This window comes from Rhopalosiphum padi, chromosome 1, assembly GCF_020882245.1.
Source record: "Rhopalosiphum padi isolate XX-2018 chromosome 1, ASM2088224v1, whole genome shotgun sequence".
In the NCBI taxonomy this organism is placed as follows: Eukaryota; Metazoa; Arthropoda; class Insecta; order Hemiptera; family Aphididae; genus Rhopalosiphum; species Rhopalosiphum padi.
Window position 1 is genome coordinate 31,966,775 of NC_083597.1, and position 22,394 is coordinate 31,989,168.

The following is a 22,394-nucleotide window of genomic DNA, read 5'->3' on the forward strand; positions in this document are numbered from 1 at the left end:
TGAAAGAAAAAAGGTGATAAAGAATCTCGACGATGTGGAATGCTGCACGACATCCCGTTTATAATGACCGCAATCGCGTATGGACCGATTGCAGCGAGTGTAATAATATAATATAGTAATAATAATAATGGTAATACTTTATAGTAATTCGCGTAAGACACATTTCTCTGGATTTTGAAATACGAAAAAAAAAACAAAACAGAATTTCATCCATTTCCAATTATGTTATCCCTCCACGGCAATTTTTCACGCTGGTCACGTTAATACCGTGAAGCTGGTTTCGAAAGAAGAAAGTATAATATGCCTGCCGCTTGTGCCTGTACACTACTACTACGCGTATACTATATTATACCTCTAGATAGGTTTCCGCACATGTTAGGTATTATAGCACTAGCCACTATCAAAATTTCTTCGTGTGTACCTACTACCTAATAAACTATTACTAATACTATTACTACTACTACAACTACTATTACTACTTCTGCTACTACTACTACTGCTACTACTACTACTACTACTACTACTATTACTACTACTACTACTATTACTACTACTACTACTACTACTACTACTACTATTATTACTATTACTGCCATTACTGCTACCATTAATACTATCATTTCTACTACCATTACTACTACGATTATTATCACTATACTGTTGCTGCTGTAACACGCATTGTCGCCGCGGAGTCAGAGTTCGTCGTCACTGCCGCCGACACCAAGCGCTAAAATGTCCGATTCGTCTTCGATTACAATGGTAAGCGAAATTCATTGGTATTATTTTCGTTTCCGTATTTTATGCAAATCGATCACATTTTTGTGACAACGCCGATATTCTGTTTTTTTTTTTGTTTTTAATTTAGTTCAATTTTGGTAGTTTATATATGCACATTATACAATGTGTTTGTCGTCTATCATATTTTCTCTTAACAAATACATTTTCACTCAAAAATAAAAACGCTTAATAAACTTCAGGGTACCTGTAATATTAAATATTAAAACGGTACATATAGAAACGGTATCTATATATATAGATAGTTGGTATTTTCATTTACTCCGTAATTATGACTTATTATTTCTAAATAGTCCTATGAAACATATAAGTATGATTTAAATTTTTATTTTTATCACTCGAAACCATTCATTCATGTAGACCGCAGAGCTATAGTAACGACGATTATCCAATTCGTAAACTTAACCTTTTTTACATAGTAACTTCGTCAATATAAACACCATTAACTTTAATGTTAAGCCATACAAAGTAAACTTTCATTATGATAATTAATCTTTTTATTATTTCCATTAGTCGGGTCAACATAAAAAAAAGAAAAGAATACCTACCGCTGCATGCTAGTGTTTAAAAATTGATAAAACGTTTACGATCGTCGTTCATATTCAAAATAAAGTACCAACATTAAAAAAACTTTCTTTATAAAAGTTTTACGTACCTTAAACGCACCGAAGAGGAAAATGTGAAAGATGATCCAAAAGATAATTTAAAAAGTGTTGGAATACGAAAAAGTGTATGTTATATATATTTACAAACATAAACGATAATAGGTGTTTATAAAAAAAAACAACATTTTGCTTTCGGTTCAGTAAGTTGACATGTTTTTTTTCATCACATTTATAGATTTGCTGATGGTTTTAAATCAGAATTTTCAGAGAGGTGAAAAAAAAATCAAATAAAACCGTTTTTATAATACACTTTTTTCAATTTATTAACTTTTCACAGTATGTACATCTTGTGGATTAGATAGTATTTGTGTAAGTGGTTAAAGTATTCCAATTTCCAAGTCATTGTGGTTTTGTATTCTTACGAACAAAACCCCTAACTCGTTACTGAAGTGTTTGTTACGTTTTTTCTGTTGCTAAAAAATATATTTATTCAGCATATTAACCTACCGACAACAGTCAAATATTGAAAAAATATACAAGTACATAATGTGTTCAGCGATTTTATCTTTATTTTTTTCGAAATTTCGCTCGTGTAGAAATTACTTTTACTATTTTAATTATTTTAATTTAAAATTATGTCGTAGGCGTAACTACAATATCTTTAAAACGACATAATTTTAGATTTGAGAAAAGTTTTAAATCAATAACATATTTATATGAAATGTAAATATGTAATTCAAGATTTTAAAGTGAGAATGACATTTGAAAAAAAAAATTCTAAAATCCGCAACGTTGAAATAATAGTAAAATTCATATGATATTTTTTCAGCACCGCAAGTACGTCGACCCGTGGGACCTAGACTTGCGGGAGGTGTCTTGGAGACACTCTAGTGATACAACAGACTGTTCGGCAGACCACCAAGTTGTATCACTCTCGTCAGCAGCCGGACCTGTGTCCACGCGATCTGATTTCGTGTACGTGCCGGGTCCGCCGAAAAATAACAAGTCAGGCACCGGTAGAACAAGAGCTCGATCGGTAGCCCGGTACGATTGCTGCCAATGTTCACCAAGTTCATCGTCTATGGCCCTTGTTCCACCCGATTCAAGTAAACACAATATCGTTATTACGAGTTTACTATAGTACGAGTAGAGTGTAGAGTATAGAGTCTATAGACTATAGACAATAGTGCACATTATTCGTGTATTTTTTTTTTTTAATATATATAAAGTTACATAAAATATTCTTTTTATTGACTTTTATTAACCTGATGTTTATAATATGGTACATTTTAGCGGTTCTTAAATTGTGACCCAATCGAGAAACCCTGAAACTCATAGAAAGGGATGAACAGTGCTATCAAGTAAAGTTTAGAAAGTTTTAATTGTGGTTCCAACAACTTGTTTATGTGAAAAAGCCTTTTCTGTTATTTTCTTTGTAATTGTTTATATTTAAAACAATATTAAAAACCACATAGAAAACATCGAGGCAGAACTTAAAATTCAAAGTTTTCGAGTACTTGAGTCCAATGTTCAAAAACTGATGTCAGGAGTAGAACACCAGCTTTCACATTTCAAGCAATAAAAATAAAATAAATAAAAATGGTAAATTTCCGTATAAAATTAAATTAATTAAAAATAATTATAAAACGATCGTGTTTTCATATCTACCTTTTGTGATTTGAATTATTGGTTATAATAAAATAAGATTTATTGCAAACAAATAGGTAAAAAAAAATCAAGGAATAATTAGGAGCTTTCATAAGGGTTGGATGTACGGCGTAATTTAAAAGTTTTAGAACTTCTGTTCTATTTAATTGGTAATATATTGATAATAGGTAGTCAATTAGCCAAATGCGTGATAGTCTCTATTATTTGTTAGTAACTATTTGTAAGTTCCTACTTAATATAAGTATTAAAAATCTTTGAGCATATTTTATCCAGGTTGATTTTTTAAAACATATTCGCCCAATTGTTTTGTATAAGTTATGTATTTATTAAATTCTAATTTTTAAAATATCTTAAATATCTACTATTACTTTTAAAGCCAAATTTCGAAATATTATTTTTATGATTTGTTACGGTGTTTAAGGAATGTCCTGATGCGAGTATATAAACGAGCATGATAAAAAATTCATCATGTTCACCGACCATAATGTTGTTCAAGAATAGGGTAAATTCTGATTAGAAAGGGTAGTGTAACGGTATTAATGCTATATAATTTAATATATATTATACTATGTACCCGCAATAACAATATTTTTTTAATATTTATTATCGATACCCATACGGCCATTGCCATTCATAGTCATGAGTTTAAGCTAAAATACATATTTCTATTATTTCGTTGTTATTTTTCGCTTGAAAAAATTTAAAATATGTGATCTGTTTTATTTTTTATTCATGTCCAAAAATAATACAATATTATAGATAAGAAAAATATATATAGGACATACGTAAACATTATAGACAAAAAAAATACCATTTGGTAACCGTTTATAATCGTACTATAGATTCGTGCATAATAATTATACGATCTAAAGATCTCAAATTTTTATACGATAGATATCTACTTACGATAAACGTTATTTCAGTCTGTTGCAGTGATAACAATAATAATAATCAATTAATACATAGGGTGATTCATCTAACATTTTTGACATTTTGAAATATACTTTATGATGATATTTAAATTTATATATTATATATATATTTATATTTATATTTATATTTAAATTATCCACTAAATACTTTACAGATGAAAAAAGGTTTTGATTTTAAAAACAGAAGTTTATATCTTCGTGAGACGATCCTAAATAGTACAAAAAAACTCAAGAATTTGAAAATATAGTCTTATATTAGTTTACCATTAGCCAAATTTTGAATAACTTCAATATTAAAGAAAAAAGAGATGAGTAAAGTATGCTTGCTAAATTACCTTGTATGTCGAATTATTAACTCGATTTAATGCGATTGGTATCGACATCCAGAACATATGACCTGCAATCGCAATAACAGTAATGATATCAGAGACTTCTAGACACATTATTAAAAATTACCTACAACATTTTTAATGCTTACAATTCATCATTATTTGTCAAGTGTATATCAAAAAAAAAATGCGTATCATAAGGTGACATGTATTCAAATATTCAGTACAGTTATAAATATTGAATAACATCGAATATGGGTTATTCTATATAATATGTTTGTAAAAAAATCCTTGATGAAAAACGAGAATGAAAAAACAAAAATAGATAAGAAGTTTTTTTTTTTTGAATACTTAAATCATCTAAACTTTAATCATTTCATACTATTTTTAATTACACATATTCTAATATTTACATATCAGTATGGTTTATTTAAAAATAAATACAAAAGGTTTTGAGCGGATAATTCCAAATATTGAAACTTTCTAACTTTGAGTCAAGTACTAGAATTTACTGTGTACATAATGCATATTCCATTTCACATTGTCCCTTTATGATTGTCTTAGACGAAAATCTATACGAGTATTGGGAATCTGGTTGCAAACCACCACCGTACTGCAGGTACGCTGCGGTCGACCATCATTTCTACCCGATCACTAGTGGATCTTCGAAACAACAATGCCGTCTTCTATACAACGTTTCTAGGCCGGAAGTCCGCCGGAACTCGCGTTACGACAACGGGTAAACTCACGAGAATTTATATTATTATTATTATTATTATTAATCTATAAACGTATATAATATATTATTATATTGAAACAAGTACACATATTTTCAGTTCCTGCATAATCACTGCTCATCCCGTTAAAGCTCACAAATTAATCATCATTAATCATATTTCTTCCGCATAAAAACTGCAACAATGTGTTTAGACAAGTATTATTCAATGAGGTTGAATAAAAATCGGTAAAAATATTTAAGACGTACACTCACCTAGATTTTATTCCGATTTTGAGAAAGCTGCTTATGACACTACTATTAATTGAGCTATTATCAATTTTATTTGACACAAATATGTAATACTGATTATAAAAGTCCAAAAACGTAGAATTTTGTTAAACTAATATGATAATAATTAATATGAGTTTGCTAATTGATTAAAATATATTTTAATTTATAATTTTATTTATTTACATATTATGCCAAATGAACTAACAAACAAGTGATATATATATATATATATAGAACTTTAACGACAATAGCTTTTAAATATATTGACATTCAATTTACAGATTATTGATTTTATTCTAGAAACATGTTTCTAAAGATCCGATTTTTTCTTCTAATTTAGTGACAGGGAAATCTTATAATTATTTAAAAACAACCAATGGGTCTAAGACATTTCACTACATTAAATTGTACAGTTTTATTTAGTGCGCCTAAGTATCCATAAGGTAGTTGATTTTTTATTACATTATCAGATGCCTTATACGAAAATTAATGATGTGATAATTATATTGTCAATGTTTACCAAAAGATCATTACGAATAAATTAGAATATTTAAAAAAAAACTTGAGTCGAATGAATGTATTTGTTTAACAATGATCTTGTTTTATATTTTGTGCCTGACATCAGCCTGAGCAACAATAAAAATACTTCAATCTTCAAGTGGTTTCTGAAAGTAAATTAGATCTAATTGGTACTTAAAATGGGGGAGGTAAAAAATATTTATTATCTACCTACTTTTAATAATATTTGGGTTAAACATAAAAAAAATTATCAACGAACGAGAATATTTACCCAACACCAGTTTCGGTCAAAATCGATTTTGTTTTTATATTGTAATTCAAAAATAAATAACCTACGTACATACTTGAAATATTCACCAAATATTAACTTTTTTTAGACAAAATATTCTTAAATTTTTTTTTAATGTTGATACACTTTAAACCTTTTTTGCTTATTTTCAAAATATGTTAATGATTATTTATAAGAATTTAGAGTTCAAATTTTGGTCTAGTTTGAAATAAACAAAGAATATTTAAATTAATTTGTAGTTTAAAATGCATACTATTTTGAATTTTAATATCTAAGGTTTGGAAATTTAATAAAGATTCCTCGTACCTAAATAGTTTTCACAGAAACATAAAAATCTAAAAATAAGTATAAACAATTTTTTAAAAATATTTTAAATTTAAATGTTGATAAAATTGAATATTTAAACGAAGAATAACGGAGGTTTCGTAAATTGTAGTCATTCAAAATATTTTTTGCAAAGACTTGCTTTACGTTATTACATATACATACTAGTGTTTTATTTACTTTATACATTAAAATTAACTTTTTATACCAGAAACCTGTTTACACTGTTCTATGGTACATCGATATTGACTTATAGACTAATAACACTTGACATTTACTATATATCAGAGCGACTTTAACGAGTTTGAATTGAAAATATAAATAATTTCTTTACTTAATAAATGCAATTTTTTAAATAAAATAAAATAAACATAATTTGTAAGATACTATAACAAATTTATATTCACAGATAGTTATTACAAAATGCATTGTGTAAAATATCACCTGAGCAAATTTTTCCTTTTTTATTACATTCTACGAACTTGGACGATATTACTTACGAATTCAATACAATACAACCTCATCTCTCTCCTCATCAGTAATTTCCATTAAAGTAATTTTTACGAAAAATTAATAAAAACTAGTATTGTAATTTGAATAATTTGTTAGAAGGGTCGCAATTATTTTTAATAACAAATCCTAACCATGCCAAATTAGTGATACTCGACTGCTAGTTACTGCACTGTCAATAATCCTCTAGAGCCTAAACGGTAACTCTGGGCAAATAAGAAGTGTGCTGTAATAAAGCGAAAAGTTCAAAACGAATATAAAAAGGATCTAGATTCGCGTACGTATAAATTAGACCAGTACTCGTTATTCCTCTTCAGCGACCCGTAAACGTCATTCCGGGTGGGTTTCAGGAAATAAATCCTAAATAAATCCTAAATATACATACATTCATGTAATATTATTATAATACAATTGTATATGTGCATGGCAAAGGACGCAAGATGATCGTTTTTTATGTCCTTTCCTTTTTATATATAAGGTTTCGACGTTTATACACGTAATGCTTTCTAAAAGTATATTGCAAGAACAGACATATTGTAAAAGAAGTCATTAAAATATTTGATTTTTTTTTTTTTTTTGATACAAAGAAAATCAATAATGTTATCGATATTAATGTTTATTCTTAATAAATATGTGCCAAATACTCGTCTGCTGAGTACAAACAGTAATAATGTATACATATATACACAAACAACAATGTTAATAAAGACATCTGTTTAATGTTTTTATCAAAGGGTCGATACTTGATAAAGATCATTTCATCGAAATAATAATAGTCTCAAATCTGTAACGTTATTGTTGGTTATTGCGTAATAAGTTGCAAGATAATTTAAATAAAATGTGTAATGTTTAATATTAAGTATTGTTATATTCAGGAAAGAGCTATGTATGTATACTGTATACTTCATTGATATGCCTACACCACAAATTAAAACACTAACGTCTTAAAAATGATATTATATATACCAGTTTTATAATAATTAAAAGTATACACAATGCACATATATTGTACATATTATAAATATATTGCTATACCAAATTTGTTTAATGCAGTTATCATACCTATAAATCTTTTCTAAAAACAATTAAAACAACAATACTAAGTTTTAAAATAAAAGATTGAAAACACGGACCTCCTAATAAACTTATTATCTACCTTTTATGTATATTTTGTATCTTGAGTATTCCTTTGGGTTTTTCCAATGTGAAACTACTTTTTCGTCTTACAATTTATAGTTTTAATTTATTACAATTTTCTTTAGAAACTGATCTTTGAATATTAAAATATTTTTTTTTTTTATTGACATTGAAGTTCAAATTAGGACGAAATTATATATTTAAATGAAGAATAACGAGTTTAATTATTTGTTATTTAAAAATATTATTCATGAATTAAAACTTGAAACTTTTAACTTTTACGTATAATATTATATTTTTACACGCATTGCCATTTTCAAATGCAATATGCTTTCGGGAAAAAATAATTCAACCTACTATATTACTTATAGAAAAAATAAATTATTTTAATAGCAATATAATAAATATAGGCTGACAGACCATCTTCTCTCAGAATCGTTTTTATTTTTGTAATTATTTCCTATTTAATTTAATTCAAATTTAAAACATACATTACAGTGATCTGATCGCTCTTCAGCGATGTGATACACTCGACACCTACTGCACAGTAGAGCGATTCCTAATTTTTCTCCCATTTTTTATTATTGATTTTGATTTTTTTTTCTTTGCCCGCGTCTTCTCGGGAAAGACTGCACTTGAGAGTCAGAACATTTGGTGGCTTGTTTGACACGCTCTCGGGAATATTCCGAAAATATGACGTAAGTCTCCGTACCCCGAATCCCCGCATCGCGTTTTTAGAACGTAATGCGTCTCTTCGTAGTACCTTAACGACAGGTGTCAGGTTGTTAAATCGTCAACACTACCCCGAGTATATATATATTATTATGTGTAGACGGGTAAGGCACGTGCGTCGTCGTCGCAAATCTACATAATATATATTATTATCATATCGAACAAGAATCCGATCGAATCGCAAAAGCTACGAAGATGGTATTCGTCGACGCATGTGCATAATAATATTATATATTATAATGCATTTTATATTATTTTCCGTACCGCGGTGGTGCCGATGCGCGTTATGTTTCGGGCATTATTATGTTTTGATCGATTATTGCGCATACACCGCACCGGGAGGAGAACGGTTTATAATCGGCTTATAAAGTATTTTCGAGTTGTATTTCTATTTCGAGTACCACCCTTCATAATTTATTATATAGGTAAACACATACGCACGTGTAGGCACGCAGGTACATCATGCACATAATATCGTACGCATAATTCATCGGGACGCGTATTGGCTGATCCCGAACCTTCATCATTTTTATTGTACGCGGTATTTTTTTCAAATACAAAAACTTACTTGAAAATCGCGTTTCTTAAAAACCATACACGCGCACTACGACGTGTACCACACAACGCTCTCCGTTTCTATACAAACCCGTTTCGCACACTTATTTCATCACTGTATGTATCCATTTCGTGTCATACAATATACGTCGTTTGTATTGCCAATTTTACACAAAACATTATATTATTGTACTGTTTTTTTTATGATGTTCAAGTGTTTGGCTTTCGCCACACGTTAGATACTATTTTTATCTTTTTTTCGTAATTCTATGGTTCCCATGATAAACGATTTAAAAAACTATAATTCGGTTCGACATCTATTTACATCATATTCAATAATGTCAATAATTGTTTACTCAAGTTTTTGAGTAGGTTGTAAAATATAATATATCTATATCATTATTGTTTGTTGAACAGTAGCTATTTTGAATTATTATCCTGTTAAACGTTAAACATAATATAAATTCTTTACGTTATATATTGTTGTTTTTCGATATAGTGCTATTTTAAATACCATTTATAATGGTTTTATCCTTGCAAAACCGATATAGTTCTAATGCACTTCTGAATTTGATCTACGTGAAAATCAATTCGGCTAAAGCGTAACATAATGCTCAGGCCATTCATTAAAACAGTAGGTAATTCAACCATGATTAAATTGTTATTTTTCATGTACCTAATAACATGGTATGGGATCAAATTTCTCCACGGAACCGTTTACAGTTCAAATTTTCAACATACGCTTAGTTATAGTACAGTTAATTTTTACGATAAATGTAGTATACACCGCAATATTATTTAGCATGCATTGTATTATTCAATTTCTTTTGTCGTCTAGTGAAATCGATAATGACAATAAAATCTAAATAAAATACTATTATGACTTTTACCGTCGTAACTGGTGATTTGTCATCTTAACTATCATTATATCGCACGGTAAAATCCATTAGTAGAATATTACACCAAACAAATCGCACAGAATAGAATTGTCGCACACATTATGACATAATAATATTATAATGCTTTGATGACGCATGTAGTTTGGTAATATTATTGGAATCGGGTACCAGCAAATAAGGTTATAAGTTTACAACCTCTATTATGATATCGCCCCTGATCATTATAATGTAATTTTGATTGTGGTATATGAATTCAAAACCACGTTCATTGTTTCGCGTGTATTGTGCAAATATTATTTTTTAGCCAAATGTCAAAATATATATTAATCGCAGACAAAACAAAAATGAAAGATACCTACAGTTTTTTTTAATCTAAAAAATTATATTTAATGTTGTACAAAGTTATTCGTAGTGTATGATGAAAAATAAAACATAAATGTAATTACTAATTACTTTTAGTTAAAATCGGTTATTACAACTACGTGTGTATAATATGTACTAGGGTAGTGCATTATTATATTTTATCTTGCTAAAAATAATTAAAATTTATTTTTATCTATTAACTTAAATAAAATAATTATCTAGAGCATTTTTTATAACTAGATTTTCAATGTTATTTTTAAAATATTTTTGTGGGGAAATCGTTTGTTTTTTCAAAGTTATTGCCTATAGATAATTTATTTTATTATAATATTATTTTTTTAGTTCTTTTATGTTAATTACCTAACCTGTGTTTCACTATAGTTAATTCATAATAAAATATTATTCATTAACCATATAATATATACCGATGGGTAATCGTATTTAAAACATCCATTTATTTATTAGAAATTAAAATGAAAATATAAAATTGTTTTATGTACTCGTATTATAGCATTATATTTATAGAATAAAAATTATTTTACCAACGAAAGTGTTAAATTATTTGTTTTTATCTAGATAAATTTAGTAATCTTTTATCTATTATGTACATAAATATTTTGGGTTTTGTCTATTACATATTTACATTATCTAAATAAAATTTTAATAAACTATTTTACATCTGATAATTATCTTATACATATAGATAATAGATGATGTTTTAATCATCTATGTACAACATTATTTTAATACTTGATTAAACTAAAAAAATAACAAATTCATAATTAGTTTCAATGCAAGTTACTGATACAGTGATACATAAACATAATTATAACGAATTTATTCGTTCACATTCTTAAATAAATTGTTATCTTTATTTTAATTGCATAATTTGTACCTCCATTTATAACATTTCCTATATTTTTAAATACCTAATAAAAATAAAAATGTGATTCTTGATAATTGATCGGAAATAATAGTAAACACATTTCACGAAACAACAAATACGTCACATACAAATGTTTATTATTAGTTATAAAAAGATAATTTTGAAGAGAAAACTAACAAACACTTAGTATAGTATAATATATTATTATTTTAATACGTGAAATACCATAAAAAAGCACCTTTATAAATTCCAATGTTTGAATATTTTATTCGTATTATACGTTTTAATAAAATACAACGTAATTTACAAGGAAAAAAAACAAAAAAATAATTATAAATATATAACTTAAAAAGAAACTAATATAAGTGGGATATACAAATAATTTGATTTTCCTTCGAAGTACTTTGATTGTCGTGGAAAAATTGAAATAGCTTGCAAAAAAAAAAAACACAAACAAACTTGTACTGTGGAAATTAAAATAGTACTATATACACCAAATTCAATTTATTTTTAATTAGATAAGGTGTAATTCATGTCAGAATGAGAAACATTTCATTATCGATTGGAAGTAATCGTTAAAAAAAACTGCAGACACGGGCGTACCTATATATATATAGTAATTGGACCGCATCCAATTTCTTAACCGAGTCATGGCTACTATTCCCTTTCCCCGTGAATCTCTGATAAGATCCCGTATCGGGTATTTATATTCAAATAAGATAAAATGTTTAATACATACCTAGCTATTGCGGTTTTATTAAACTTTATCGGTTTTAAAATGATATTTTTTTTAAAATATTTTTATCGTAAAATATATTTATTAAGTTCAGTTTACTATTTTTATATATATATATATATATATATATAATCGTTTATACAAGCCTGATATTCAACGACCATTCGCTTCAACAATTACAAAATTACTAAATGCATAACTTATATAATATAGTAATAAATAATATAATACATTAGAACAATAAAAAAATAATTACAGTAAATATAATTATTATAAATACTACTAATAATAAGCATAAAATATATGAATATTATAAAGAAAATTAAATACTAAAACAACTTAGTAATTAATTTCGAAAATGGGCATAGTAATATCTAGTGCTGAATTAATAGTTATATAATAATTAGGAAGCAGGAATGATTAAATAAATATATAATATATTAGTAAATAATGTATAATAATATGAATGTAAATAAGATTAATAAAATAATAAATAGCTTATTAGTTAATATTACGAGTATAATACAATATTTATTTATATGATACGTCTACATTTAAATATAAAAAGTTTGAATAAAATGATATCTTAATTTAAAAATACACAGTCTACAGAGTCATGATTGTATAATAATATAAAATATACAATATATTTAAATAATGTAAAAATAATTTTAAACCCATAAAATTTTGGAAACTGATTAATTAGTAACACGATGAAGTTCTGGCCTTAACAATTGTTCCAAAAATCTGCGAAGTACCAATTAGTATAATAACTATAATAAGCACAATAGTTGGGCATTTTGTTAAGTATCTACAACCTTTGGTTTTTCAACCAAACGTTAACAAGCTACACTTTTATGTAAGTATATCATTCAAAATAACATGTAAATATAACAAATAAAATAATAATTCAGTTCTCGTTCCCGGATATACATATATATTATATTAAGTTATTAATGCTGTTTTTGAGAAATCTGTGGAAAAAATAACAATGAAAAAATAAACAATAACATTGAGTACCTATCTACATCGAGAAACTCCTACAATATATTTATACTATAACATGGCGGTTGTTTAGAATTTGACAACAAAAAATAAAATGTTTAATTGAAAAAAGCTACAACGAATTATAATAATATAATATCATATTAATATTTTAGTTATTATCAAACATTAAGGCATTAGTCGTTGTACTACAATACATATTAATTAGTAATAGTTACATTGTCTAAAATGTTTAATTACATGAAAATTTGCAATGGTTTTTATTTTTTTCAATACTCTTAGGTATACCATTCCATATTACCTTTATTACAAACTTTTCACTTTTGAGTTTTGGCTACACATAATATACTTTTATTACGTACTTTTTTATATTATTTTATACTCTACTATAAACTACACAATAATTTTTCGATTTTCGTAATGTTATTAATAATATTATACAAAGGCAGTATTATTATGTTGTATATAAATATATTATAATAGATTTACTTTTGAAAAATTGAAATACTTTCTTTGATGTACTCATATAAACTAAAATATTTACCCATATACCAACTAAATGATATGTACAATATAGTGAGTTGTACACTTGGTAACAGATGAATCGCGTACGGTATAAAACAAACACGCGTCATACAACGATTTTAAAATATTATATAATTCCTATGCTATAGATAATGATCAATTTCTTTTTTTAATTTACGGAAATAATAGTTGTAGACTGCACATCATTCTATTACATCGTTCAATCAAATATACACGAGCTCAACTATGGTATAGTACAATATAATATACCATTATACTTATTCTATACACTTATTCATTAAATTGTATAGACGAAACTGTATAGGTATAAGCTGTGTTAAGTCTTATTAAATAATTTCCAAGAATGTAACGTGCGCAATTTAATTTGAACGCTCTAAAAAAGTGTACAGCCACCGTTGTACAAGCATTACGCATCGGTGGATTTTAATTATGCTTCGATAGGAAAATACTGTTGCCACAATAAACGCCGTTAAGTCATATTAATCGTTTTAATATTGTACGTATTAATCATATCATGTATAATGTATATACCTGTATTGTATGAACTAGTGAACGCTGCACAACTCTATATTTGGAAAACCTAAACAGTTTTCATTCGGCTAAATTAAATCGTCACGTGTACCTGTAGCGTGAACCTACACGCGTGTTCGTACACATGTGCATCCTAAAATATATACTATTAACGATTATGTAATAAATATTTTACGCGTATCAAAGTCGTAGGCCTTAGGGATCGTAAAAAAAATACCTACGCAATTTTATACTTAAACCTATATTTTATTATACTGGATAATTCGCAAAAATTCTTATCCCATATTTTTTCCTTAAGCAAAAAAATCTATTAAAATTCTCATTTTTAGAATTTTTAAGTGTTCTTAAATACCATGTTATATTCATATCATTGAGATATTTCAATAAAAACTTCTTTTTTTCTATAATAACTTTAAATTTTTTTTTACTGTAAATTATGGATAATTATTTTAAAAATTTGGATGTACATTATCAAAATTATATAAAGTATATTAACAAAATTCCAACGAGTATTTTTTCACGTAATAAAATGTTTAAACTAAAACTAAAAGTCCTTAAAAATAGTTTTTCAAAAACATAAAATAGATAAAATATTGGATCTAGTATTTATTTTATTTGTTTTATTTACAATCTACCTACATCTAATATCTAATATCTAATAAGCAATACAATATTTGTTCAAAGAGGTATTGATTGGAATGATTGTATAATTTTAATGTTTGAGTTTTTATATGATCACCAAATCTAGATATCATAATAAAAGGCTAAAAGAAGGATGAGTAGTTTGTATATAAATATTTTTTTACAATTATAGTTTGGTTTTTAATAGGGAATGCGAATAATTAAGTTTATTATTTAAAGATTTTATTTGTACGTAATTTCCACATATGAGCCGTCTGTCTATATGCATCCCAAAATATTTTACGTATTGTTCAGTTGGTATTTGTCTGTTGTTGATATAGGCCGGAGGGGCAGTCCATGAGGGCGTAATGTAAAGGTTATGTGGGAGGATTTCGACTAATAATTTATTTATTATACTAAGACCGTTTTACAAATTATAAATGTTTTATAATTTATCCTCATAAATGGGATTCTCATTTTAATAACAGAAGTCTTTACCTCCACAGGACAATTCTTAAGTAGTATAAAAAATCTCTAGAACTTTAAAATCTAGTTTATGCTTTATGAATTACTCTATAAATTATATTATATTTTATTATTTGTATACGTGTACACAAACATTTCAATTAAAATCTATTCACGATTTATAATTTATATTACAAAGTTAATATAATGCCATGCAGTACATAAAAAATATTAATTTGTCTATGTGAGTAGATACTACACCTGCCATTGTAAGTATCTGACTAAAAGAATGTTCATTGCAATATATTTCGAGATTAACAAATTACAGATTATGTTTGAGTAACTCTGTATTGGAAGTGCCCGCAAACAATAATAAATTCACTTCACACTTTTATTGAATCCTACTCGACCGTTATATATAATAGTAATAATAGTGTTATTATTATTTATACTTCCAGCAGATTTCACTTACGGTGGTTTGGCGTATTAAAGTGTTAAGTGTTCACTATGAGTTATTGCTAAGATCGCTTTATTTCACACCAAAAACGACCCAAAACTACTCGTGTGTAGAAAAATTCAAAAATATATATTTGTTCGTTCGCATACTTCAACATTATTTGTAGACTAGGGTTTTATCGATTATGCCAGCTATCGATTCCGCTGGACATTTGTGTATGTTGATTCCGCCAGCTATCAATATACCACTGCACATTTGTATATGTTTATTCTATCGGCTTATAATAAAATATAATGCATAAACAAAATAATATTACTCAAATACCCATAATATTTTTTTATAAGATATATATATGTCACAGTTAGAGAGTATTCGACCACGTTATTTTGTTATGAATATACTAAAAATATCAGTTTAATTGTTTAATAATGCAATAATATATGAGTCGGTGTAACCTATATAAAGTTATAAAGTTATATATATATATGTATAAAGTTTGGCGCAATCGATAAATTTCTTACAGATAAAAAGAATACTTTTGTAGAAAAAATGATAAATGATGTTTTTTCGTTACCATTTAAACGTTGTACAAAAACACTGGTATAGCTACTGTAGAATTGTTGTAATTATATACTACATTGTGCAGTTATTTTTTTATGTAAGTTGGATGAACCACTAGTATATACAGTAAAATATTTAAGAAAATTAACGAACATTCGAAAAAAATCAAGATTAACCAAACCAAAGTAATGATAGTATTATACTTATCGTTATGGTCTGGCAAATATTGCAGCCGTTGATGATATTAACTAACCGTTGTTTCCTGATAATCATCCATGTAGAAATCCGATATTATATGTGTGTGTATTTAAGTGCGTGTGCGTGTGCGTGTGTGTGTGTGTGTGTGTGTGTGTGTGTGTGTGTGTGTGTGTGAATGAAAGTTTGTAAAACCTTTTTGAAATACAATTTTTATTAAAAATATTTCAACTGTAAAACCATTCTACCGTTCTACCAGAAGTTTGAAAAAGCTATCGAAAACTTTTTACATTACACACGTTAAACATTATTACGATTATATTCTAATGTTATATACGTATAATTTCAACGAAATTATTAAAAACTTCCTGTAGAATTTTATTGATTCTTGTGAGATTAAATTGGAATACCTATACCAAAATAATGATTATAAAAAACGGTTTTTCTTTCCTTTTTTTTTAATATAGTGTAGGTATTTTACCAAGTTATTTCTTATTACTAGGGAAAAAGTGGTATTTAACCAAAACTTTAACAATGAAATGAATATAATATAAATGAATAAATATATAATAATAAATAATAATTCATAATTCATATACGAGTATCATATACCTACTCAATTGATTGTTAATAATATATTAATATAGATATTATATAATATAATAATCAATATTTCAATGCATTTGAGAATTGAGTATTAAAGTGAATATAATTTCCATTTATGCGTACACATCTTATAAATATAGTTTCAAAAAATTGTATATTAAAATTTAATATTTTAGCAAATACTGTTGCTATAGATTAAGATTTTTCAACATAAAAAATGTTGTGTAACTGTGTATATGACACGAAGTATTTTTTTTCCGTATTTGAACTTTGAACGACAATGACTATTGATTTTGTACATAATGAATAATGCAGTATGGAAAAATATACTCATTATACAAAACTTTATAACGGTGGAACTATTTTTTAAAATCTTATAAGAGCTGAGTAATGGGTTTTATTGAAAAGAAAATAACATTTATTTCTAGAAAAATGGATTTAACTTGACTATTTTTTTGAATAGTAATAGTTTTAATATAATTTAAAAATGTATTAGGTGCGTTTTATTGTTTTTTATTTTATAGTTTACAAGAATAAAATACTATTGGTTTATTATTATCGAAGACGTATACATCTAAAATAATACACTATTTACATTCTACAGTTGAAATTATGTTTGCCAATATATTGACAACGCAATTAATTTGTATTATTAATATGTTTCAGAGACATGGAGTCTGTACTGTGTCGAGCTTACATGGCCAATAGTGGAGAATATAATTCAGCTGAAAACGTGGTAACTAGTCAGTTCCGCTACAACACTCTTGGTCATATGAAAATTGATTACTCTTCCAACTGGAACAATTTGGATAAATACATATGTCAAGTTTAGGATATCGATAATTACGACTCACAGACTATACACATCATAAATATCATCTATACAGATATGTTGAAATAATTGGAGTATCAGTTATTTGTAGTTATCTGCAATTATCTATAGAGTATAATGCGCAAACGGACGTGGGCCAGTGCATTATATTTTTAAGTTTTAATTATAAATATGACGCATTTAAATTACTTTATAATGTATTCTATAAGTCGTAGCATAGGTTACAGATGTATACTATAATCTATAGTCAATAGAATAATCATTAGGTACAGCTGCCACGAGCGTGTCCGTAAACTAAATACCTACCTACTTAAAACAATATAAAAATAATAAAAACGTAATATTATATACATTAATTTATAGTAAATAGGTACCTAATGTTTATTTTATTTTATCGCAGCCGGTAGGTAGTTCTGTGATTATTTTCTAATTTAAAAATTCCCGGTAATGACATCTGAATTATACCATCGTTTTTAATTAGTAAACCCTTGTGAGATATGCAGTAGGTATTATATATGTATATTTGTCTGCTCTTTGATCCACGCAAAAAAATATATATATTACGCAATATATTGAAATAAGGGAAAACAATAAAATACGTAGCACTTTTAATGTACCTATCGAATACCTATTTAAACAAATACAAATTACCTACACAGAAAAACAATCAATAAATATATTTCATGTGAAAACAATTTAAAATTTTCAAACGTTAGCTTTAATATGGTTAATTAATAAAACCTAAAACAATAAACTACAAGTCTATTATGGAAAAAGTTAAGATATATTTTTTTGTTATATTTTTATTTAGAAAGAGCCACTGCAACTATTGACCATCACAAAATATGTATAAAATATAAATGTTTACATAATTATACTAATTATATTGAAATACGGTAAGTCGGTAAGATAAACATTTGAAAGTAACGCCTGTAAACTAATAGAAGATAAATAAAATTATGAAAATACAAATCCAATAGTTATTGATATTTACGTTTACTTTGAATAATTATTCATGATGAAAAACTAAAATTGAAATATTTAAATAATTGTATAAGTGTAAAGTATAGAATAACAAATAACTATGTTGAAGCAAACTGACAGTTACATATTATATTAAATAATTTCATCAGAAATAACTCAATATTACGAAAATAAACAAATAAATTAAATTTAAAGTTAGTGTTAACGAGGTCAAATACCAATATTTACAAACAAGAAATAGGAACAAAAATCAAAATAACAAAAATATTAAAATAATTTAACAAAATCTAGTGTTTTCAACAAAATTGTTATACGATAGTCGTATTATTATTACAAAACTATTTAAGATCTAATTTAGGCAATTATTTTAGTGATTAATTTTTTTTTTTATCAGCATACAAAATTAAAAAGCGAACTATAAACTTTATTATTATCAAAACATCTAAAATATAGGTATCGTAGAACTTATATTTTGGAATTCTAACTTGTATAATTTAAAATAAGTTATATTAGTACTTACAACCTTCGTGTTAAATCATGTAAATAAGACATAAGTAAATTATTTTTAAACTGGAATATTATAATATCGAGTTAATAATAAATAATATTTAAAATATAATATTTTTCACATTTTAATAAATATTTATAAATAATTTATATCAATTATTGTTATGTCATAAACCTATACTAACGCTCAACAGACATTCACACATATATGCGTATCCAATTCCATATTGTTATAGAAAAGTAATATTAATAATGTGTAAGTATAAGGAAAGTTACAATTCCTAAAACACTATTGAATTTCACTAAGTAAACTTAATTAGACGACAGATGAAATGTAATCATAGCTATTTTAGAAAACCGTTTATCAGAACTTAATTAAATAACATTAACTACAAATAATAATAATTGGTAAGTAAATTTAATTTAATTTGAGTATTCAAGCATACGGCTTAGTATTGAATATTGCAGATGTTATGTGTATTATTTTACATTAATAAATTGGAGATCTTGTGAATTTTGAACTTGAAATTTTTATTACATTTTTTATTTCAATCTCATTACTTTGATATATAAAGTAGTGCTAAACAGTACCGACAAATAATCATATTTTATATTATGACATAAGGTTCAGCGGTATTTTATATTTACTGTAAAAGATGCATTTTCATTATTCTTCTCAGTCTTTGTCACTTTTCACTCACTCCCTTATAGAATATACCACCCCCTAAGTATAGCTCTTCGTTTCCATGATAAAAATTATTCCACGTTTGTACCACGAATTCCATTTGTCCCTTTTTCATTTACTAATCATATACCTCTACTCTACTATATAATATGATCGATCGTCTTTTAAAATATTTCATGGTGTCCTCTTCAAAATGTCAGTAAATTGATTTATGCTTGTTCTAAATTGATTTTCACATTGATGATGAAATTAAAATCAATTTGATATCAACTGGTATTGTAATAATACACTAACCTATTGGAATAAATTGTTATTTTAATGATAAATCAAATATATTTTTTAATTTTATTTATTGAAAAAACTTTGTAACTACTCCATTACATTAAAATATATAAACATATTTATAATCAAATTAAAGTATTTATTAAACAAAATTTTATTATAAATATAATATATTTGTGGAATTAAACAAGTCAACTTTTAATATTGATGATATTCAAAAAAATTTACTCAGTGAGAAAATTAAATTTTAAAAAATATGCATATTATATTTATAGATCCGAAACAAACATGGGTTTTCATAAATGTCAGTATTATAATAAATCATTTAATTTATAAAATTATTTTGAACAGTACTTAATCGATTTAACAAAAGAAAAAAATGTGCAAAATGTTACTAAAAACAAATATCTACTGGCTTACATTTTTTTATTATTTTCTTTTCTTACATAGCAATCTGTACTCAATTTTCATCTGTAGATAAGTATTTCATATTACTTTCTTTAAACTACCTTACTCCCCCCCCAAAAAAAAAAAATGTTGAAAAAAAAAATATAGCTTGTTATGAAACCAAAATTCCGTAGCTAAGCTTAAAATTTAAAAAATTAAATAAAAATAAGTATCTTTCGGCTTTGGAACATAATGGTTTTTCTACATATTTTTGATCAATAAAAACCGTCATTTTAATATTAATCAAACTCTAGTTGATTTTTGTATACATACACATATTATATAATATTTGATTTTACTCGCATAATAATTCAAACATATTATTTACCGATAACCCATATTATTATTTAATCAAACACGAAATCGAACTGCGAAATGTTTATCGTAGGTACTGAAAAATCAATGTACGTTGTTTATGTAATTTATCAAAATATGTTATTATATTCAACTTATGAACGTTCAAAACATTAAAATAGTACCTATATTTTATTTAGCGAATGACTGAAATAATTTGTAATAATATGTAAATTTTAACGTTTAAAAATTCCATACATTCAAATAAAATATTCCACTCAAAGAACAAAACAGTCAGTTTTATACCATTGTAATCAATTATTGATTAATTTTATTTCAAAAATAATAATTTTATTATTTTTTTTAAGTGCATAAAATTATGCTACATCCAACCATTATAAAATATATAATTTTACATGCCAGTATCACCATCATAAATGAATTAATTTCATCTAAACGACAATGTTATTTTTATTAATGTATTCAATTTTAGATCATGTATACTATACATTTTAAGGTAGCAACAGAAGCCATACATTTTGTACAATAAAATGAATCGATGATTTAAATGTTTAATACTCCCGTATGGCCATATATATATAAATAATTTATTGTGTGTATGGGTATACTTACTGTAATCATTTAAACAAAAAAATACAGTTCTATCTAACTTATTTTTAATAAACAAAATGTTTGTATAATAACGTAATACACTCATTATACTGCATAAATTGTGACCATAAAGTTCGTAAACCTTAAATTTGTTATTAAAATGGAATATGCGTCAAAATAGCGAAATATATCAATATATTATATACAACAATTAAAAATAACATAATTTTACGATAATACTTCAGCAAACATTAAAATAAATGTACCACACCATCATCACAGTCATGTATACACAAACGTTTTATTTGGAGTGAGGAAATCAGTGGAAAAACTTAAGCAAAATATCATACATTTATAACTAATTTTTTAAATATGTTTGATCTTTAATAAAATAACTAAATTTGTTGTTATAATATTATATTTTTATGCTTTTACTAAATAATATTATTCACATTGTGTGTACAAAAAATATAAAA

At 25.9% G+C, this 22,394-nt stretch overlaps 1 protein-coding gene across 1 annotated transcript; it reads left to right on the forward strand.

Annotated features, from left to right (window-relative positions):
• Positions 1-404: 404 nt before the first annotated feature.
• Positions 405-20,112, forward strand: LOC132918172 (uncharacterized). Its single transcript, XM_060979293.1, has 4 exons — positions 405-759; positions 2,230-2,506; positions 4,894-5,068; positions 17,942-20,112. The coding sequence occupies exons 1-4, from the start codon at positions 733-735 to the stop codon at positions 18,105-18,107; spliced, it is 645 nt and encodes a 214-aa protein (XP_060835276.1). The 5' UTR covers positions 405-732; the 3' UTR covers positions 18,108-20,112.
• Positions 20,113-22,394: the final 2,282 nt, after the last annotated feature.